The 22609-nt window shown below is 54.6% G+C and overlaps 1 protein-coding gene across 4 annotated transcripts; it reads right to left on the minus strand.

Moving 5' to 3' along the window:
• Positions 1-118: 118 nt before the first annotated feature.
• Atp13a2 (ATPase cation transporting 13A2) lies at positions 119-21995 on the minus strand. Of its 4 annotated transcripts, none has more exons than XM_045149677.1 (29): positions 21942-21995; positions 15674-15768; positions 15402-15584; positions 15094-15152; positions 14891-15005; positions 14534-14613; positions 13403-13480; positions 13169-13238; positions 12312-12446; positions 12158-12224; positions 11952-12083; positions 9989-10144; positions 7274-7384; positions 7148-7194; positions 6880-7068; positions 5926-6132; positions 5152-5250; positions 4912-5071; positions 4694-4814; positions 4444-4568; positions 3735-3895; positions 3461-3577; positions 3298-3377; positions 2702-2854; positions 2521-2617; positions 1159-1382; positions 917-1068; positions 600-695; positions 119-514 (listed from the first exon to the last, which is right to left on the minus strand). In XM_045149677.1, the coding sequence occupies exons 1-29, from the start codon at positions 21949-21951 to the stop codon at positions 417-419; spliced, it is 3417 nt and encodes a 1138-aa protein (XP_045005612.1). In that variant the 5' UTR covers positions 21952-21995; the 3' UTR covers positions 119-416. The 4 variants fall into 4 exon arrangements, with proteins under 4 accessions (XP_045005612.1, XP_004657660.2, XP_045005613.1 ...); XM_004657603.3 differs by having other exon boundaries at positions 600-769; XM_045149678.1 differs by lacking the exon at positions 21942-21995 and having other exon boundaries at positions 600-769; positions 14534-14610; positions 15674-15778.
• Between the last annotated feature and the right edge of the window lie 614 nt (positions 21996-22609).

The raw sequence follows: 22609 nt of genomic DNA on the forward strand, positions 1-22609 counted from the left end.
GCCAGGCACATCAGGAGGGCCTGGGGCACGCTGGTGTCAGAAGTATGGGGAGGCGCACATGTCCTTTTGGGTGGTGGGAAGAGGTGTGATGCCCAAACATTAGATAGGTGTGGCCAAGTCAGGAAAATATCACCACTTTATTTGCTACACTGAGTGTGTGGCTGCTATGTCTACATGAATGGTTGAAAATGGGGGCAACAGCTGGCACCTCCCCAGGGTAGGGGCAGGGAAGGCTGTGGGCCAGGTACTCTTGGGGCAGGAGTGTGACGACAGCCAGCTTCAGGACCATGTGAGATGACAGGTGGCGTCTTAGAGATGGGTCCAGTCGGCTCAGAGGCAGGGAGATCCAGTGTCTGGGGTACCCTCATGTCCTGTACTACCTCACAGGGTCAACGGGCAGCGTGGGCCAGGGCTGTTCAGCAAGCTCCCGCTCCAGCTGCTTGAAGCGTTTCTTGGAGGCCCGTTTGGGCTGGAGCCACCGCAGGCAGGCCGGGATGCACTGGTCCAGCATGCTCTACAGAGGGCAGGGAAAGTATTGGGGGGGGCTAGGCACCCCCACATTCCTCCCACAGCCTCAGCCTCGCCAGTACAGGCCTCACCTCCAGCATGAAGGCTCCCACGAAGTTGAAGGCAACCAGGCCCAGCAGCAGCAGCTTGAAGCAGGTGTCCGCAATGTTCCTCAGCCCTAGTGGCCCCTGCAGGAGGCCGGGGACCAGGATGAGGCCCACCAGGACACAGCCCAAGAGCACCAGGGCCAACAGGAAGGGCACTGGGGGTGGGGGAGTCTGTCAGCAAGGGAGCCGCACCCTGGGACACACACACAGACACACACACACTCTCTCTCCATTCAGGGGCCCCTTCTCCACCCCATAGCCACCCTTTGGCCTGACACCCTCTCCCCACCACGCAGCAGCACCGTTGGTGTAGAGTGGCCGGCGGAAGGGTGCCCCCTTGGACACGGCCGCAGCCAGGATGAGGTACTGGAAGCTGGACAGGGAGAAGACCACTGTGTTCTCATAGTTGGGTAGGTTGTCAGGGGCCGGCACTGTCCTGTTCAGAGGAACAAACCTGGGGACCAGCGAAGCCAAGGTCAGGGGAGTGAGAGTGGCAGCCGGGCAGCACAGGGGTGGGAGGAAGTGTGCTCGGCACACTACTCACCAGGGCTGGGCTACCGTCAGGAAGTAGCCCCCAAGCTGGACACTGACCACCAGGGCCACTTGTAGCAGCAGGCTGCTAAGCACAGGCACGCTCAGCAGCGCCCCCGGTGGCCGTGCTCGTCTCAGCACCAGCGCAGGACCTGTGCGGCTCATGAGCACGGCCACTGTGGTGGTGATGACCAGATCGATGGCCAGGAACTGCACGTCCCCCAGGTTGGTGTTGATCTGCAGCAGGGGAGGGGCAGGAAGGGAAAGTGAAGCTGGCCCTTGCCCAGCCCCACAGTGGTCTGTTCTGGAGGAGCCTGGCAGGGAAGGAACCCTGTCTGCTGTCCGTCTGAAAGGACACACTCTGGGGGAATCGAGCTCAAGTCCAGCTGACTTGAGGAATGACTCTGAGTGCTTCAAGCGGTACTTCAAGAGGTACTGTCCTGCTCCCTAGTGAGTCTGGGACCCAAAAATATGGGGGAGAGAGAGACAGAGAGAGGAGCTGGTCTACCTGCAGCAACCTTGCTGCTTAACGGAAAAGGTGGCTGTGGGCTAATGATCCCTGCTCTCAGGGTGCCCCCAGCTGTGACGCCTGAAAAATGACATCAGGACCTACAGTGCCCAAAGCAAGCTTGCAGTGGGGGAGGGGAGGGCCCTCCAGAACAAGGTGTGGCTCCCTAAGCTGGGGTCTCTATGCATATGTGGTATACATGCGTGTGTATGTGTTCACATGTGTGGCAACCACAGGATGATACTATCTTCCCCAATCATGTTCCATCTTTACTTATCTGAGAAAGAGAGACAGACAGAGACAGGGAGAGAGAGAGAGAACACGAACAGGCACACCAGGACCTCCAGCTACTATAAATAAACTCCAGATGGCACGGGCCACTTGGTACATCTGGCTTTATGTGGGTACTGGGGAACTGAACTCAGGCTTTTAACCACTGAGCCATCTCTCCTCCAGCCCTGCCTTACTTTCTGACAGGGTTTCTGAACCTGGAGCTCAATGACTTAGCTAAATTAGCTGGTCAGCAAGCCCAAGATCCCATCCTCACCTTCCCAGAGCTGGGATACAGGGACACAACCATGCTTGGCTCTTATGTGGGTGATGGGGAGCTGAACTCAGGGCCATCTTGGATAGCAAGTACTTTACCCCCTGAACCATCTCTCCAGCCCCAAGCCTGCCCACTCCTGCCTACCTCTGCCTCAATCTCTCTTGCAGACAAGGAGCTCGTTAGCACATGACAGACACTCCACTGCTAAGACCTTCTGTGTGCTGGCTATTGTATGCAGCTTCTGTCTCCCATAAGCTTCACTACCCATCATCCCAGAACCTTCTGGGCTCCCAAACCCATATTGCTCTGTAGATGCTCACCGTATAGAGGATCAGGACCGAGATGAACTGAGTCAGGCTATACAGGGCCATGTACTTAAAGACGCTGAAGGACGTGTCCAGAGAACAGCGGCCTTCCCTGGGTAGCAGGGATGGACATTAGGAGACTCAGACCACTGACTGGCCCTGCCTCACCCTCACCCACCACCTCCACCTGCCTTACCTAATCACTGTGGGAACACACTCAATACTGGCCATGCTGGAGGTGAAGGGTGAGACCACCGAGGCCTCAGCCTGGGATAGTGAGATGCCCACATCAGCTGCCTTCAGGGCCCCGCAGTCATTGGCGCCGTCCCCACACATACCCACGCAGTACCTGACAGAAAGGTAGGCAGATGTGGTCTGTGAAGTAACCCCACCCACTTCACAGGCTTGCTGGAAGAACCCAGTGATGACTGGACTCCAAATGACTATGTAGTGTTCGGTCATTTTTGGCACGACAGACCCAGGCCTGCCTCAGCACCTCTCTCTCATTTTTCAGAGATGGGGATGAAATCCAGCACCTCGGCACTCTACCACTGTGCTGTCCCCCAGCCCGGTGTGTGCAAGTGTGTGTACACGCAGGCCAGGGTCTCTTGCCACTGCAAACAAATGCCAGACACATGCGCCACTTTTTGCAGTGCTGGGAAGACAGGAATATGTTGCCATGCCCAGTTCCTGGGTGAGTTTGGAGGGTGACAGCTTTCTAATACCTGAGAGAACAGGATAGGAGACACACCGGCTCTGGCCGACCCCTTACCACACACACCCAGCACTTACTGAAGCTTCTGGAGCTCACACACAAGCTCTGTCTTCTGCTCTGGGGCCATGCGGGCGAAGATGGTACCCTGCACCAGGACCTGGGGCACAGGAGGGGAGGGATGAGTGCTGCCAGGAGCACTTAGAGCCAGACGGCACATGACGCTGCCCTGGGCGAGCCTACCTTGGGCAGCAGCTTGGGAAAGTGCTTCCGAAGGACACCAAATGTGGATCCATTGAGTGCCAAGTGGTTGGGCCGGGGTACAGGTTCCACGATGTAACCTGCAGCCTCAACAGGATCCTGGGGATCCAGGGAGCTCAGCTTAACAACCCCTGTCCATCCTGGACAGCTGGGGCCTGGACAGCTTAACCCCTGTCCATCCTGGACAGCTGGGGCCTGGACAGCTGGGTCAGGGGACATGGGATGAGACCACTGGGTAACACTGGGTCAGCCTCACCTTAGCCCCGTTCACAGCTGCAGAGGACTCAACAGGCAGGAACTCAAGGGAGGCAGGCTGGCCCCGCTCAGGGTGGCTGGCATGGATGATGATCAGGTGCTCCTGGGGGCCCACCATGCCACAGCCCCGGGCCACAGTGACTGCCGTCTGGAGGTTGTCCCCTGGCGGTGTGGGGCAAAGTCAGGCTGTAATGCTTTCCAAGGGCCCTTGTCACCCTAACCCTGACCCACCCATGAGACTTGTCTACCATCACTAGCTGAGCCAGCCACATGAGGGTCACAGGAGCCACTGGGGACCAAGCTCGAGCTTCACACGTGTGTTTATGTGTTTGGGTGTGTGTAGAGGGCTCGGGGACCAAGGAGTACAGACTGCCCTCTCCCCCTTGCTGGACTTCTTGCTTTATGACACTGTCATAACCTTGCAGCATGACACCATTCTCTGAATTAGAGAAGGAACCTGGGACCTGGGACTCACACGTGAGAGGCTGGGCTGCAACTGAAGCTGATGCCACACCTTGTCCTTAGGAACTCACCCCACACGAAGCCTCAGTGTACTCATTGTCAAATAGGTACGACAATGATACGTGTGACGGATACTGTGATGAGTCCCAAAAAGATGCCCCAGGAGGGAGGGAATGCTGGGCAGCCTTCTTTCTGCCCAGGATGGGGTAAGCTCTGCCTTCCTCACAAGGACCTGCAGGCCACCGTACCTGTCACCATGACAGTGCGGATGCCTGTCCTCTGCAAATCCCGGATGACGGGGGCTGTTTGTGGTTTCAGTAGGTTCCTCATGACCAGCAGCCCCAGGAAGCTCAGCTCCTGTTCCACAGTGTCTCTAGAGGTGGGGGTGGGGCCAGTCAGAGGCCAGGCAGTGGTCAATGGCTCTCTCGCAAACATGGAGCAGGACTATCTTCCCTGGGTCACTTGAACCAGGGCCTTCCTTTGCCCATGCTGGCCTACCTTGTCAGTTGCTGTGCAGCTTCCAGATTGGGCATGATGGGCAGTGGCTTGCCAGCCAAGGCCACGACACGATAGCCAGCAGCTGTGTAGCTCTGCAGCACCTGGGCAAAGTCAGTGGGCACTGTGGGGACAGGGGGTGTTACCAGAGCAGAGAGGCTGGAGTCCACCCCACTCTGTGCCCATGCTTGACTGCTGGACTGCAGGCTTGTCCCCTTCACCTGTCTCTGGGCTGCAGAGGCCAGCCACCAGCTCGGGGGAGCCCTTGACATAGGCCTCAGGCTGGGCAGCCCCAGGCCACACCACCACCACAACCATGCGCTGCAGGGCAGAGGAGAAGGGGAAGCGGCACAGGATGCTGATTGGCTCTGGGGGCTCTTCCTGTGGACGGAAGAAGAGCTGAGAGGCTGCCCGTGGGGCCCACTCCTGAGGTCCCACATTCCAGTCACTTAGCAGCTCACCATTGCCTGCAGCCGGGAGTCCCATGGTGGGGGTCTCATCACTGCCAAGACCTGGGTTGCAGGTGCTGCTGAGTCTGCAGCGGAGCCCTCTTCCAGGACCTGGGCAGCACACAGAGGCTGGTGACTTGGGGCCTTGGTAGTAGGACAGGCTCAAGCCAGATCATGGCAGTCTCCCTTCACAGGGGATGGGAGGGTGAAAAAGTCCACACAGGCTTTGAAGCTGGGGAGACTCCAACCTCAACTTAGCCGCACCTCTTATAGGCTGCTGGGTGACCTTAGGTAAGTCAGTCAGCTTTCTGTCAGCTAGTTTCCTTCCGAGCTTGTGGGGGCCAGGGTGGGAGGAGATAAGCCCGCACAGCAGAGGGCCTGCACGAAGTAGGTACTCAGCACAAGGCCCTGCCAGTGTATTATTATTATTATGGTTTTTTTGAGGTAGGGTCTCACCCTAGCCTAGCACAGCATTAGTTATGTGGAGAAAAAGAGAAAGGGAGGCAAAATGGGTATTCCAGTGCCTCCTGCCACTGCAAATGAACTCCATCTGTATGTGCTACTTTGTGCATCTGGCTTTATGTAGGTACTGGGGAATTGAATCCTGCCCATCAGCTTTCCAACCAAGTGTCTTTAACTGCTGAGTCATCTCTCCAGCCTGGCTCTGCCATTATTGACGGTGATGGTGGGGGCGGCAGAAACCAGTTAAGGAATGTGGATCCTGGAATGAGGATGAGGGGGCATTCCTTAGGCCCAGCTATCCCAAGGCCTGCTCATCCTTCTTACCCAGCCTGTAGACTCCACCATCTTGAGGTCCATAGGGTCGCCCACTGGAGTGTCACCTAGCTGGCTGAGGGCATGGCAGGTGGCCAGTGCTCGGAGAAGTGGCCCTGGAGGCAGGTGGCGGGGCTCTGGGACTAGTGGCAGGAACACCTGCCCCTTCAAGGGCACCACTCCCATAATGTCCAAGCCATCTTCAGTGAGGGTGCCCGTCTAGGGGAAAAGTGACAGCAAGTTCCTGGATGAGTTATACCCTGTGAAGCTGGAGCCCATGTCCATGCTAGGAAGTTTCCATGGGAGCCCAGGAACCATATATAAGACCATAGGAAGCTCTTTCATGCCTCTGTACCCCTGCACACTTGCTGGGGTCACCCTCTCCACCCCTGTGAGTCTGATCACACCCCCACTGAAGTTCGTGGCCTGATGAGTCCAGCTAGAGGCCTCTCTGCTCAAAGCACTATCCACCTGGTCTGGCCCTGTCAACCCCACTGCTCACTGTGGGCATGCTCTCTACCCTAAGAAACCAACCAGCCCCTGTGGAGGTGCTCTGCACTTGCTCCTCCCTCCTCTGCCTGACGGCCCTCCTCATGCAACCTACTCCAAGAAGCCTGAAAGGGAGCGATCTATGTGACCAGCTTCCTCACCCCCACTGCTCTCCGTAGACATGTCCAGTGTGCTCACTCCCTGGGGGCACATGCCCCAGGGTCTCTGCTGGATGCCCAGGGCTGTGAGCAGCCCCAGGAGCACAGTAGATCCTCAAGAGTTCTTGAACAAGTGAATAAATAATGATCCCAGGCATTTCAGGGGCTGGCCATGTGCTACTACTGGGGGTTAAAGCTTGTGTTCTGTTTCCACTCCTAGATGGTACCCAGGCCTGGCAGCCCTGCACTGATATTACTGAGGCCTGGCCATCCTTCTCCCCTCATGCCCCCACCAGCTGTGCCCAACTGTGGAGCCCACCTTGTCAAAGCACACGAGATGCAGCTTGCCCCCCAGGTTGATGCGCAGCGGGTGAATGCAGAAGATGCCCTGTGCCCGTAGCCGGCTCTGGGCGTAGAGTGTGCACACGGTCATCGCGGCTGGCAGGGCAGGCGGCACCACCACTGTCACCAGGTCCAGAGCCCGGATCACCATCTCGTTCACAGGCACCTGGCAGGAGGCATCATGAACTCAGAGCCCCGCCGGGTCAGACCACCTGCAGGCAGCCCCACCTGGGCTCCCAGCTTACCCGGTTGTGGTAGAGGACGAAGATGCTGTAGATGGTGCCAAGCAGAGCTGCAGAGACAGCAAAAGATGAGCGCGGCTCGGGACTCGGCTGGGGCTGTTGGCAGAGTCCAGGGCAGGGCCCACTCACCCAAGACAGAGAGGGCTGCCACAAACTTCATGCTGTGTTTATAGAACTTGAAGCTGATAGGCCGTGGGTGCAGAATAGAGCTCACCAGGCCCCCTTTAGCTGTGCAGAACCCTAAGAGCAGATGAGGAAACCAAGGTGGGCAGGATGAGTTAGGGTAGGCTCTCCCACCTTTTGCCCACCCACCACACCTCTGGAGAGGTAAATCATAATGGTCATGGACTTAGTCAGCCAGCCACCTTCCAGGTGATGTCTCACATGCCTTGCCCAAACCCCTCAATCTACACCGGTGCAAGTGTGTGTACAGTATGCACGTGTGCAGTGTGCCACATGCAGGTTTGAGGAGTTGTCTGTGCTCCACCATCTCTGAGACTAGGTCTCCTGCTGCTGTCAACGAATCTGGTCAATGAGCGGCTTTATGTGGGTGCTGGGGAATTGCAAAAAAAGTGCCTTTGGGCTGGAGATATGGCTTAGTGGTTAAGACGTTTGCCTGTGAAGTCAAAGGACCTAGGTTCAATTCCCCAGGACCCACATAAGCCAGATGCACAAGGGGCACATGAGTCTGGAGTTTGTTTGCAGAGACTAGAGGCCCTGACGTGCTCATTCTCTCTCTCCTCTTTCTGCTTGCAAATAAATAAAATAAAATAAAATAAAATAAAATAAAATAAAATAAAATAAAATAAAATAAAATAAAATGCCTTTAACCACCACTGAGACATCTTCCCAACTCCTAAATAATTTTCCTTTTTGTAGTGCTGGGGACTAAACCTAGGGTCACAAGGCTAGTCAATCACTTTCCCTTTGAGGTACATTCTGCAGCCCTTTTTTATTTTTATTTATTCATTTATGAGAAAGGTGAAAATGGGCACACCAGGGCCTCCAGCCACTGCAAACAAATTCCAGACACATGCACCACCATGTGCATCTGGCTTACATGGGTTCTAAGAAGTCAAACCTGGACCCATAGGCTTCACGCCTTAACTACTAAGCCATTTCTTTGGCCCACAGCTTTAAAAAAAACTTTAAAAAATATATTTATTTGAATGAGAAAGAGGCAGAAAGAGACTGAACCAGGCATGGAGACACAGGCCTTTAATTCCAGCACTCTTTTTCTGTTTGTTTTTGAGGTAGGGTCTTATTCTAGCCCAGGCTGACCTGGAATTCACTATGTGGTCTCAGGGTGGCCTCAAACTCACAGTGATCCTCCTACCTCTGCTGGGATTAAAGGGATGTGCCACCACACCCGGCTGACTTTCTTTGAAAATTACTTATTTGCATGCTTGCATGTGTGTGTGTATTCTGACTATTGAAAATAAATGCCAAACACATGTGCCACGTTTTGTATTTGGCTTAATGTGAGTAATGAGGAATCCTGGGCCAGTAAGCTTTACAAGCAACTGCCTTTCACCACTGAGCCATGTCTTCAGCCCCAAGACCATGTTTTGTTTAAAAACAATTTTTTTATTTTCACTTACTTGAGAGAGAGAAGCAGAAAGAGAGGGGGAGAGGGAGAGAGGGAAAGAATGGGCACACCAGGGCTTCCAGGAGTTGCAAATAAACTCCAAATGCATGTGCCACCTTGTGCATCTGGCTTATGTGGGTCTTGGGGAATCAGACCTGGGTCCTTTGGCTTTGCAAAGAAGCACCTTAACCACTAAGGCATCTCCTCAGCCCAAGACCCTGTTTTCTTAAAAAAAAAAAAAAAAAAAAAGCCGGGAATGGTGGTGCACGCCTTTAATCCCAGCACTAGGGAGGCAGAGGTAGGAGGATCACTGTGAGTTCAAGGCCACCCTCAGAATACATAGTGAATTCCAGGTCACCCTGGGCTACAGTGAGACCCTACCTCAAAAAAAAAAAAAAAAAAAAAATGTTGGCCACGGTGGCACATGCCTTTCATCCCAGCACTCGGGAGGCCGTGGTAGGATTATCACTGAGTTCGAGGCCAGCCTGAGACTACACAGTGAATTCCAGTTCAGCCTGGACTAAAATGAGACCCTACCTCAAAGCTTCCCCCCCCCCCCCCGCCTCAAATGAAACAAAACAAACAAAAAGACGGTCTGGAAAAATGGTTCAGTAGTTAAGGTGCTTGCCTGCAAAGCTGAAGGACTTGGGTTTGATTCCCCAGTATCTGCATAAGCCAGATCCACAAGGTGGCACATGTGTGTAGAGTTCATTTGCAAGTGGCTACAGGCCCTGGTGTGCCCATTCTGTCATAGAGATCTGCCTCTTTCTCTCTGTTACTCTCTCTTAAATAAATAAAATATTTAAAACAAACAAAAAGAGAGCCCGGCATGGTGGCACATGCCTTTATTCCCAGCACTCGGGGGCAGAGGTAGGAGAATTGCCATGAGTTTGAGGCCACCCTGAGGCAGCATAGTGAATTCCTGGTCAGCCTGAGCTAGAATGAGACCCTACCTCGAAAAACCAAAAAAAAAAAAAAAAAAAATATTGGCGGTAAGCATTTCAAAGTGATGGTTTCACTCCACTGCACACTTAGAGAGGACAACACTTTCTGGTTTTGTCAACACTGCAGTGCTTGCCTGCCCAACCTCTCCTAAGAAGGGGACATGAAGGCCTGAGTTGGGTGTGACTCTCCAGAAGTCTCACAGCTCAGCAGTAGCAGAGGTGGCTGTGGGGTCCTGTGCTCCAGGTCCTGGCCTGTGTTCTCTTTCCTAGAGGTGCTGAGGCCAGTATGAGCCTCCACCTCCAGATATGTACCTGTCCGGGTCACCACTGCCAGGACGTGGGGTCCCAAGTAAGCCCGGGCTTGCAGGATGAGGGTACCGCAGAAGAGCGTGTGCCTCCGATGGGTCTCTGAGCAGTAGGCTCTGGGGTCTTCCGGCAGGGCAGTCTTCAGTACTGGGACGCTTTCCCCTGGAAGGGACAATGTGTGAGGTGCAGGAAGGTCCCTCAGGCTGCTCCCTCCCACCAATCAAAGCAAGAGCTGTATACAAAACTGTTCCATTAAGCTGGGTGTGGTGGCACACACCTTTAATTCCAGCACTTGGGAGGCAGTGGTAGGAGGATCACTGTGACTTCGAGGCCACCCTGAGACTACATAGCCAATTCCAGGTCAGCCTGAGCTACAGCAAGATCCTACCTGGCAAAAATAAATAAATAAATAAAATAAAAATAAACCAACAAAACTGTTCCATTAGCTTGAAGTCTCATTTTAGCCAGGTGGGGGCAAGAAGACACAGTTCTGTTGCAGTGAGAGGGACACAGGCCAGAGGGCAGAATAGGAACCAGCTCTGGGGAGCTGAGCCATGATGAGGGCACATGCATTGGGAAAAAGATGTAGGGAGGTCATGCATTTCTTCTTTTTCTTTATTGGAGACAAAGGGGGAAGGGAAGGAGGGAGAAAGAGAGAGAGAGAATGGGTGTGCCAGGGTCTCCAGCTACTGCAAACGAACTCTAGACTCATGTGCCACCATGTACGTCTGGCTTATGTGAGACCTAGAGAATTGAACCTGAGTCCTTAGGTTTCACCCGCAAGCACCTTAACTGCTAAGCCATCTTTCTAGCCCAATTTTGGCTTGCTTTGTTTTGGTTTTTCGTGGTAGGGTCTCACTCTCTAGCCCAGGCTGTCCTGGAACTCACTACAGCATTTTTTGGCTTTTTGAAACAGGTCTCGCTATGTAGGTAAGGCTGGACACTGACTTGAGGCCATGATAACCCTGCTTCAGCTTCCAAGTGCTGACATTAAGGTGTATACCATCACCCCAGCTCTTGTTTCTTCCCCTACTTTTGAGACAGGGTCTTACTGTGTATCCCAGGCTGGCCTTGAACTTAAAAGTGATCTTCCTGAATCAGCTTCCTAAGTACTGGACCACCATATGCCACCATGGCCAACTTTCGTTATCTTATACAAGTAAAACTCAAATCCAAGGCTGGTAGCACCAGGCTTATAATTCTAGCTACATGGTTTAGAGTCCAAGCCATTCAGTAGACACTGCTGTAGAAAAGTTCATACAGAGGCTAGGGAAGTGGCTCAGGGAGTAAGAACCCTTGCACACAAGCATGAGGGACTGAGAAGACTTCAGTTCAATCCCTAGCACCCATGTAAGAAAGCTGGACATGGCCATACATGCCTGTGACCTCAGTTCTGTGGAAGACAGTTCAAGCACTAGGGTTTGCTGGTCAATCTGACCAAAAATATAGCAGCTCTTGGTTTAGGGAGAGACTCCGTCTCAAGAAAACAACACAGAAAAGAGAACACCTAATGTTCTCCTTGGACACACATGAACATACACACCACACTAACACATACACATGTACACCTCACTACTAGACGTGCACGTGCACACACACAAAATGAAAGTGTGCGCACATGTTGGGTGTTTCCTCTGCATACCCTATCCTAGAGTGTGGGCTACTGTGATAGCTCCATCTTACAGGAAGGGAAACTGAGGCACTGAGAGGTTAATTGATACAGTTCAAGAGTGTAGGGTTTGCAAGTACTGAAGCAAGGACTGTCTTTAATGCCAGCACTCGGGAGGCAGAGGTAGGAGATTCACTGTGAGTTCTAGGCCAGCCTGGGACTACAGTGTAAGATCCAGGTTAGCCTGGACTAGAGGGAGACCCTACTGCAACCTTCCCGGCAAAAAAAAAAAAAGGAAGACTCAACTGAAAGTTCCAGTGCACAGCAGAGGAGAGGACCATGGGCTGAGACCAGGCTCACCTGTGAGAGAGCTTTCATTGACCACGCACTCTCCGGCCACAAGGGCGGCATCGCAGGGCATCAGGCCGCCCTCCTGGGGCAACACCAGGCAGTCTCCTGGCACCAGCTCGCTGGAGTCCACCCATTCCTCCTCTGTGGGCAGGCGGGGCTCAGTGGGGCTGCCACTCCACCCATCACCCCCAGCCTCCCTCCTACCCATTCCTCACCTCCTCCAGGCCGGCACACCCGCACCTGCACGGACAGCTTGACCATATCCCTCAGAGTCATGCTTTGCTGTGGGCAGGGGAGCAAGAGCGGGAGAGTGGGTAGCAGTTCCTTTGGCATCTCCTGCCCAGCCCTACTGGCACAAGCCATGCTCACCTTTCTGGTCTTGTACAGTGCCAGGCAGATGGAGATAGCGGAGATGAGGAAGATGCACAGGGCGTACCAGTAGTAGTGGTCGGCCAGCCACAGCGCGATGCTGAAGGCCTGGAACCCATAGTAGGGGCTCAGTGCCTGGGGGAGGGCCAAGAGGCAGCATGAGGACCATGTTCTGGGTGGTCCAGCCACAGGCCATAGAGGCAGTGCTGGGTGGGTGGCTGCCCAAGGGCTCAAGCCTGTCTCTTGTCCAGGTCTATCACCACCCCTTCTGCTGTCCCTCAATTCACCAACTTTGTTGCTTTAGGATGACAAGGAATTTGCTATGCCCCAGACAAGCCAGTTCCCCATTAGGCTCAGTGTCACACAATTCCACAAGGTGGAGCCACCACCAGCTGCTTTACAGACAAGCAGGCTGAGGTTGGTGGAGGGCTAGGACCTAAAAGGTTCTTGCTAGTGGCATTCCTTTTGTCTATGTGTGACCTTGGCCATGTCCTGATTTATTCTGGAACCTGGGTTTCTTCTTCTGAGTGAACACAGTGTAGCTCTCATCCCTATTCACAAGGGTGCTGGCAGATCCCAAGGGGACAGGGCAGGCCCCAACTCTGAGCGGAGGACCTGGCCAGCTCTAGGCAGGCCAGCTTCAGAGGCACATGATAGTGCTCAGGCTGTGTGGCTTTGCCTCGGCTTCCCTGAAGTCTGTGCCCCTCCTCAAGGCCCCAAGACTTGCATGCCCACCCCTCAACCCCACCGTCCCTGACCTGGTCTCTCTCAGGCTGAGCTGACTGGACCAGGGTCTCAGATCACTTGCCACTGCCTCCACCCAGAAGGGGATGCTGGCTGGAGACCAGCGGCCCTACCTCGTCCACCAGGAGCTGTGGGTAGGACTTGACAGGTATGCTGATCACATTGGGACCGTAAATGGTCTTCCTGAAAAAAGGGAGGCAGCCCAGCCATCAGATGGACCTTACCAGGGAAACAGAGCTCCCACTTTACACTGAAGAAACTGAGGTACAGAGAAGGCACTGACTAGAAGGAAGCCACATGGGTTGGAGGGAGGGAGGGATGGGATGGGGCCCCAGGGCAGCACCTACCTCACAGCTTGGTCCTTTAGGCTGAGGCCAGAGCGGGAGCAGTGTATGTCCTCACAGGTGCGGCCATGGTCCAGCAGGCTGGCAAGGGTGGGGAAGGGCATTGCATGGGTGATAAGATAGTAACTCTGTGTCCCTATCCCCTGTAAGTCAGGACTTAGGGCTTTGAGCCCCATCTCCTCCCGTTGCACTAAGTGTCCAGGAGACAGTGGCCCCCATAGGAGCTCTGGGCTCATGTTCTCTTCCTCTGACCATCCCACCACAGGACAACAATGACAGTGCTGTATGATCAGTGACAAGGACATGATTTACACTGATGACACTCAGCCTCTAGGCCTCAGTTTTCTCATCTGCAAAATGGGGAAGAGGCTGTGTCTACCTCATCAGGCTGTGGGCGGCTGAGTGAGTTAATGTCAGGGCAGAGTGCTCTGGGCCATGCTTGGTACTTGCTGAATGACAAACAGGCCAGCAAGTTTTGCTGCTGTCTTTACTCAGCAGAGGCCAATGATGTCACTACACCCCCACATGGCTCTCACTTGTGTGTGGCACAGTGGCTTCCTGCAAACATCTGTGTTTACCTGAGGGCTGTCCTGGCTGTGAGACACAGTGTGCAGCCCCAGGAGCAGCACAAAAGCCATCATGGTTGGGAGTAGATGGACAGTGTCCCTCGCTCCCTCTCCCCTTGGGACGATGGTTAGAAATCCAGGTCCTGCACTGGCCGCAGGCATCCCTGGGGACCCAAACTCCAGGTATTCTTGGTGGCAAATGACCTGACAACACCCCCCAGTGCCTTTTCCCGGCACTACCTGGGGAAAAAAAGCCTTGCTTCTCTTGTCTTGGGCTCTGCTCCTCAGCCCTGGCCAGAGCAGGGATTCAACTTGAGCACACCCACCATGGGAGTCAGAGCCTCTGGTGTGGTGCACAGCTGATGAAACCTCAAGATGAGCCTATGAGGTGGGATCCCCTCACCTCCTACAAGTAGTGACCTCAGCCAGGAGAAGATCATGATTTGTCCAAGGCTTCAGGACAGCTGAGAGGAGCAGGGGGCCAGACTGGCCACACCTGCCCCCCGCCCCCTTTGCCCCAGGTCCAAACGGGCCCTGCAGGAGGCAGCGTGGCTGTGTCTGACCCTACCTGACTTGGCAGAAGGCCTGCTGGGTCTCCATCCAGATGTAGCGCTGGCCCTGGAACAGGTAGTACCGCAGCACCTGCTTCTGTGGGGGAGGACGAGTGGTGGGAAATGGCCTGGCCGTGAGGAGCATGAGGATGGGTGTGCCGAGGCTGGGGGGTGGGGTATACAGGACCGGCCTCACACGAAGGAGAAATGGGAGAGACCCAGAAGAGTAAAGGGTCAGAGAGCCTCACACACATATGGGACCACAGAGCAGGGGCAGAGGGAGAATATAGAGTCCAGCCCTTGCACTGCGTACACCGTGACTTGGAAGCCCAGAAAGGGTCAAAGATGGGTCCAGAGCCCAGCCAGCTACTCACAGCCTCCTCCTGCCCGTGAAGCTGGGCAGTGTCCTTCCATGTGTCCTCCGGCACTGCCCCAACGGCCGCCTGGCTCCGACCATCTTCCGCCTGGGCCTGCTGGAGCAGCTCCAGGCTGGGGAGGAGGTGGGGGTTAGTCTGTAGCTCCAGGCCTGCCCCAAACCTTCCTATGCCTCTCTGGGACAGGACACCAGTCTCCTCACCTGCCCTCGCCAACGGCCTCAGTCTGCACTTGGACAGTAAAGAGCTGCCACGAGCTATCCTAGAACAGAGGAGTGGCCTCAGCCTTGCAAGCAAGAGAGCCCTGTCCTCCCACCAGCCTCACGAACAGGCTGCGCTGCTGAGGAGCAAGTAAAAGTTACAGGGAATCCCAAGGGAAGCACCCCACAGGCCTTCATCCACTGCTCTGACGTGCAGAGGAGGACAATGACCTCTTGTGTGTGCTGGATAGTTTGGTGGCAGCTGGCCTAGAACCTAACACTGCACACCAGCCCTACGTGGCCTGGCTCACCTCTTTGTCTCTTGTTTCGATGACGAGTGTTTCTGCGTGGGCCAGGCTGCATGGCCGGAGGCGCAGGCGCACGCCCCACAAGGGCTTCCAGCGGAATAGCAGCCAAGGGATCCCGGCCAGCATCCAGACCACGACGTGATAGCCGATGGCCCTCCATGGACTGCCACAGTAGCCGCTGAGCCTCTGGGGACAGAGGCAAGAGGACTGGTGGAACGGGGCTGGGCATTGGAGAGAGGGCTGGGGTGTCACCCTGCCTGCCCATCACCACCTACCACGGATGAAACTGAGGAGCTGAGGGGATCGATTGATGTCTCTATCGTCAGGGTCCCATAGCTGGGGGGCGTGTTGCCCATGAGCAGGCTGCTGTCTGTAGACATAAGAGAAAGGTCATGGAGGAGGGCAGAGCGCCTTTCTTAAATTTTTATTTATTTATTAGAGAGAGAGAGAGAGAGAGAGAGAGAGAGGGAGGGAGGGAGGGAGGGAGGGAGAGAACAGACCTAACAGGGCCTCTGGCAACTGCAAACAAAGTCCAGACGCATGCACCATCTTCTACATCTGGCTTATATGGGTACTGAGGAATTGAACCTGGGTTCGTAGGCTTCCCAGGCAAGGGCCTTAACCCCTAAGCCATCCCTCCAGCCCAAGAGCTCCATTCTTTTGATCTGTTTTGCAGTGCTAGAGACAGAAGCCAGGGCCTCCCAGTGCTAAGCAAACTGCTCTCCCTCCTTAAGCAGGATGGAGTCAGGGACACTCATCCTCATTCAATCCCAGTGCCCGGTGCAGGCCTGGAGTCAGGAGACTGAGGAGTTGAGTCCACACTGATAAACTGTCAGCTAAACTGAGGCACAGGCACTTCTTTTCTCCTGCCTTTCCTTCTACAGAGCTGTGGTCCTCTCAGGGTGTGTGGCTGTGGGTGTTCTGGGCCCCATACCAGTGCCCCTGGACCAGCTCCTCGGGGGAGTGGGTGGTGCTGGCAGGCTCTCTTCACAAAAGCCTGAAAACTCCTCACAGGGTTGGCAAAGCCAGACAGGTGCAGTGCAGTGCTGGGCTCCTTGCTAAACTGAGCCCTTCTAGAAGTTTCTACCCAATAGACCCAGAACATCCCCAGGAGCTGCTAACAGTCACAACAACCCAGCCTCTTAGCCGCGTTTTGGCAGCTCCCCCAGATGCGGGGTGTGTCTGGGAGGTGGGTGGGGGCTTGCCTAGCACATGGGAGGGAGGCTTGATGCCCAGCTTGGAAAGAAAAGCCACAAGAGTCAGGATGCCCACAAGTTAATCATGGACATGTCTTTGCTTCTGGCCCTTTTTATGTGGTTAATGCACTTTGTCAGGTGGGTTGACTAATTGCTGGGTATCAACTAGACAGGATTTAGGATCACCATGGCAACCCACCTCTGGTCATTTCTATGAGGGATTTTCCAGATTAGGTTAGTTGAGGTGGGAACACCCACCTTAATGCACCATTCCATGGGCTGGGGTCCTGGACTGAATAAAAACTACTTCTCTGCTGACATGACCATGTGATGGTGGCTTCCTGCTCCTGCCATGAACTCTACCCCCCAAACTGTAAACTGTAAGCGAAAATAAACCCTTTCCTTCCATAAACTGCTTCCGGTCAGGTATCTCATCCCAGCAATGAGAAAGTGACTGCTACACAGGGTATTGTCTCCATTTTAGAGGAGAAGATCAGAGGCTCAGAGACCTTAAGTCACTTGCCTAAGACCACACAGCGAAGGTACAGTACCTCCAGGACACAAGCCCAGGCAGGCCAACTCCAGGCTGGGTTTGTTGGCTTATGTTTTGGTGCTTAAACAAGAGGTTTGTTTGCAAAAAGAAGTCTGGGTGTGGAAGATTACTGGGCTGGTACAAGAGTGATAATGCTGACCCGGACATGGTGGCACACGCCTTTAATCCCAGCACTCAGGAGGCAGAGGTAAGAGGATCACTGAGAGCTCGAGGTCATTCTGAGACTTCATAGTGAATTCCAGGTCAGCCAAAAAAAAAAAAAAAAATTTAAGTAAGGGGGCTGGGCATGGTGGTGCACACCTTTAATCCCAGCACTCGGGAGGCAGAGGTAGGAGGATCACTGTGAGTTCGAGGCCACCTTGAGACTACATAGTGAATTCCAGGTCAGCCTGGGCTAGAGTGAGACACTACCTCAAAAACAAAAAAAAGTGATAATGCTAGCAGGGTCCAGGCTCCTATATCCTCTGTTCTCCTTGACAGTGACTGCTGCTCGGGCTCAGAGGGTATGCTGGAGAGCCTCTTTGCCAGAGCAGGGTCATAGTGTACCCCCCCCCCCCAACCAAGCTGGTCTTCAGCTCCTAACCCTCCATGGCAGAGGGAGCCAGCAAGCAGGGGAGCTAGGTCTGCCGCTGCGCACCCCTCTGGCTGCGCACCCTCTCTTAGTGCTGAGCTTTAGGACAAGGCAAACCTTGCCAACCGTCCTCCTGTCCTTATCTGATTGAGGAAGAACCAGCTGGGAAATAGCAACAGGCAGGACGAGAGGAAAAGAGGCTGGGGGTGGAGCTCAGGGGTAGAGCTTTTGCCTGGCATGCACAAGGCCTAGGTTCATCTCCAGTACACAAAGAGGGGGGTGAGAAAGATGGTGGGGGAAGAAAGCAAGTAGGGCAAGCTGGCACCCACCGATAATCCCAGCTCATGCTCCCCTTCACAGCATGGCACACAGAACTACTATCGTGGCAACAAGGACCACAGGAACAGCTAAGGCTCCTGTGCTGGGAACTGCTCTGAGTCTCAGGTTGGATTTGGTTAACCATCCTTGGGTGAGCGCCCATGTGGCCAGGCGGGCACTCAGGGAACTCAGCACACAAAGACCTGCTACACTGGGAATCTGAGCAAGGGTCCTGGGTGCTGGGCCCCACATGGCACTTAGAAACAGTGCTGGTGAGCTGGGTGTGGTGGCACATGCTTTTAATCCCAGCACTCGGGGAGGATCGCTGTGAGCTGGAGGCCAGTCTGAGACTACATAATGAATTCCAGAACAGCTGGAATAGCGTGAGACCCTACCTCAAAAAACTACATCAACATCATCAACAACAACAACAAACAGTGCTTGCATTGTACTTCCTGAGGCCTCTTTCCACAGAGGACTCTGAACGCGGCTGACCCAGAGACCATAGCCAGCCCTCTCCTGCCCACTGGGGCCACCTCAGGAAACTATGACGTTCCACGAGGAGGCTCTTTGTCTCTGGAGCAGATGAACACAAACCCTAGTTGGGGAAAGAACATCATTTCCTTCCCTTCCTAACATCCATATAAGGAAGGGTCTGGGCTGGAGAGATGGCTTAATGGCTAAGGCACTTGCCTTTGAAGCCTAAGGACCCAGGTTCAATTCCCCAGTACCCATGTAAGACAGATGCACAAGGTGGCACATGTGGCTGGAATGGGAAAAAAGGATCTGCATTCAGGGTAACAGGCTGGTAGTGGAGGGTCACAGGTTTTGGCTGCCAGAATCTCTGGGACTATTATCCTAGAGATGGGAAATGGAGGGCCAGAGCCACAGCCTTCTCTTGCCTCTTTACTGGAGGCCATACCAAAGTCCCACGTGGGTTTCTGTCAGGACCTTCACCTAGAGCAGGGCAGGGTGGGGAATCTCACCCACCCTCCTGGGTTGTTCTATCCAGTGACAAATGGGGAAAGAGGACCCCAAGGTCACAGAAGGCTGACTGTCCAAGGACTTTATGATCCCTCACTTATGCCTCCCCACAACCCTAGGAAGCAAATTCCACTATTATCACAATTTTATGACTGGGAAACTGAGGTGCAAGAAGCCAAGTATGTCATCCAGAAGCCCCATCACCAGTGTCTCCACCATGAGCTGCACTCCTGGCTCTCTTCCAAGCTGGCTGCACTTCCAAAGGCGGGTGTCTCTGGCCCTCCATTTCCCACATCTAGGATGATGATCCCGAGGTCTGTGTGTGGCAGCTGGCACACAGAGAAGAGTGAGCAGCAGTCCCCATGAGATCCCCAGGCCAGTGCAGGTGGCAGCTCCGGGGGTGTGGCTACTGCTCTGACCCACTTCCCAGGCTGGCCTCCCCTTTCCTATTAATGGAGTCATCCCCAGACTGACCATGCATCAGCTCCTCCCTGTGGCTTGAGAACACTGAACTGTTGGATGGGGCTGGCATTGGTAAAGAAAGCCACCCAGAGCTGAGGCTCTAACCAAGGCTCCTCAATGACAGTGCTGAGCCTCACAGCCACTTTGCCAGGGGAAGATCTCAGGGTTCCCTCTGAAGTCCTTTTGTTCCCACACCCTCACTCGTGGGCTTCATCTGGCCCACAGCACTTGCCACATGCCATAGCCAGCCACAACGAGTGAACGATGCGACCAAGAGCTCCAGGCCCAGCCCCCCACGGCCCTGCTCCTGGGTCAGTCTGCTGTGAGGTATGACGCTCCAGCCTGATGCGACCAAGAGCTCCAGGCCCAGCCCCCCACGGCCCTGCTCCTGGGTCAGTCTGCTGTGAGGTATGACGCTCCAGCCTCTTCCTGAAGAGCTCCTGCTCTCAGCCCTCAGGATGTAATCTGGTTAGTTCCTCTCTGTGTCTTTCACACATGCCTCACTTCACAAGGGTTGCTCTCACAGCGAGCCTTGGGAAGGAGGGGAGAGCAGCTTGTGGGAGGAAGAAGTTATATCTGGGGAAACCTCAGAGAGTTCCTTCTTGAAAGGGCCACACCTGGGGCACACTGTCCTGCAGGGCACCTGTCAAAACACCGGCTTAGCTGTCGCGAGGAGCTGTGCCAGCTCTGGACAATTCAGGCAGCCTTGGGCAGGCACAGGCAGGATAAGCAAAGCTGTTCCTGTTTTTCTGAGTGACAGCCACTGAGGCTGGAGGGCCTGCAGTGCACGGTGTAGTACACCTGCTTACTGTGTCTTCATTACAGGCCTCGGAGGAAGGGACTATCGTCGGGGAAACTGAGGACTAGGGGCCCAGGGTCATATAACTTCAAAGGGAGAGAAGCTGAATAAACACACATTGTTATTGTTGTTGCTGTTTTTGAGGTAGGGTCTCCCGCTTCCCTAAGCTGATCTGGAACTCACTATGTAGTCCCAGACTGGCAGCAAACTCATGATGATCCTCCTACCTCTGCCTCCCGAGTGCTGGGATTAAGGTGTGTGCCACAATGCCTAGCAAGGGACACATTTTTTAGTTTATCCTCACAGCTGCCCCAGGAAAGTATAGATTAAAATTTCCATTTAAGGGCTGGTGAGGTAGGTGGTTCAGGGGTTAAAGCACTTGCCTACAAAACCTAAGGACCAGAGTTCAACTCCCCAGTACCCATATAAAGCCAGATGCTGAGGGTGGCATGCATGCATCTGGAGTTCATTAGCAGTGGCTGGAGGCCCTGGCATGCCCACTCTCTCCTTCTATATAGATGTGCAGTTTCTCTCTCTGATAAATAAATAAATTTACATATATATATATATATATATATATATATATACACATATACATATATATATGAAAAAGATTCTCATTTAAAATCAGAGCCAGGTATGGTGGTGGATGTCTACAATCCCAACACTTAAGAGAAGGCAGGAGCGACAGCAGAACAAAGAAGGTCATCCTCTGCTACACAGTGACTGTGAGGTCGGCCTGGGCTACATGAGAGCCAATCTTAAAAAAAAAAGAAAAAGCCAGCAAGCAGGCAACCAAGGCCAGCATGGTGGCTCATGTCTATAATCCCAGCGCTGGGGAGGCTGAGGTAGGACCGCTGTGAGTTTGAGGCCGGTTTGAGCCACATTGTGAGTTCCAGGTCAGTCTGCGTATGCGTTGTGGGAGCATCTGGAGTCTACGGGTCATCTTTCCCCGTTCTTGTTTTATGGGGCGCTGAGAATGACCTGATGCATTTATAGGTAGGTGCACTTCTCATTGAGCTGCACCCGTTTTTCTTTCCCGTCTCTCACTCGGGGGCAGGAAGACCCTTCTGGACCGTAGAGGTCTAGGTGCCTCAATTGCAGCAGGTAAGCTAGATTCTGGAAGAGAGCCTGAGAAACCCAGTCTGGGATGGGGATCATGCAGGGCGTGGTCCTTGGAAATGACGCCGACAGGCATTCTCTGGGGATGGAGGTGTGTGTGTGTGGGTGGGGGGGTCACAAGTACATTTGTGAGTCAGTCACTAACCCAGGCCTTGTTAACAGCTGGCTAACCCAACCCTGTTCACTCAATCTACAGAGATAATTGCTCAGACGTCCCAGGATGGTGCACCGTGACTCCCACCTGGACACGGTCACTCGGAGGGGGATGCAACTCGGTGGGGGTGTAGAGGGCACTCTCCCCTCTCCAGTCCCCAATGACCTGGCCCAAGCTGCTGGGCCAGGATGTGCGAAGAGAAGAGGATGCGCAGCGACATCCAGACTCTGTCTTCTTTGGAAGGGCCCAGGGACGCGTCCCCTTAAAGGGGAGGAGCCGCTCCCCCGGCTCGCGACCCCGTGGGGGAGGGGGAGGTGCGGCATACACGACCCCGGGCAGGCGGGGCACCGCGCGGCTTCGGGCCGACCTGGATGGATAACTCACCTGCGCTCATGTCGGCTCCTCGCGCTCATCGCCGGCCCCGGCGCTGCGGCCCGCGGCCTGGGCCCGGCGTGCGCGAGGCCCCAGGGGGCGCGGTCCGGGGGCGCGGGGCGCAGGGCTGGGGCGCCGGGGGGCGGACGGACGGTCGAGCGGGCGGGACGAACACCTGCACGACGCGGCGACGGCGGCCGGCTCCGAGGGTGCCGCAGTCGGTCTGCGGCCGCCAAGCCCCGCCCAGTCGCCTCGCCCACGTCCGCACCGCGTGGGATGCCGGGACTTGTAGTCCGTGGCGGCCTCCTCCGGGTGCACCCTCACAGCTGAGCTCTGGAGGGTCACCCACTGGGACAGCCAGACCCCAGACAGACAGACAGACCGAGATGTTGAGAGACACAGCAGACAGAACGCTCCCAGACAAACATAGGGAGACATAGACATCCCCCCCAACACACACACACAGGTTCAGCCCAGCTACACATCCCAGCTGTTAAGCACTATGCATGTTGATTCAAGCAGATCTCCATCTTTTCTAGGCTGTGTTACTGTGGGTAAATCAGTTAACGTTCCTGGGTATATTTTCCTAACCTGTAGGCCTCCTCTTGCTGCATACTCAGAGACAGCTGGACATCCCCCAGACAGACAAACAGATAGGGGTATGCTGGGAGACACAAATG

This window comes from Jaculus jaculus, chromosome 5, assembly GCF_020740685.1.
Source record: "Jaculus jaculus isolate mJacJac1 chromosome 5, mJacJac1.mat.Y.cur, whole genome shotgun sequence".
Classification (NCBI taxonomy): Eukaryota; Metazoa; Chordata; class Mammalia; order Rodentia; family Dipodidae; genus Jaculus; species Jaculus jaculus.

Bases quoted from the DNA above. Each gene is read 5' to 3' on its own strand.
- Atp13a2 (XM_004657603.3), bottom strand. The intron at 15,585-15,673 runs GTAGGTGGTGAT...CTCTGTCCCCAG, and splicing joins GCTCCTCAGTTTCATCCGTG to AGGCTCAGCGGCTACTGTGG. The intron at 770-916 runs GTGCTGCTGCGT...CCCCACCCCCAG, and splicing joins CCGGCCACTCTACACCAACG to TGCCCTTCCTGTTGGCCCTG.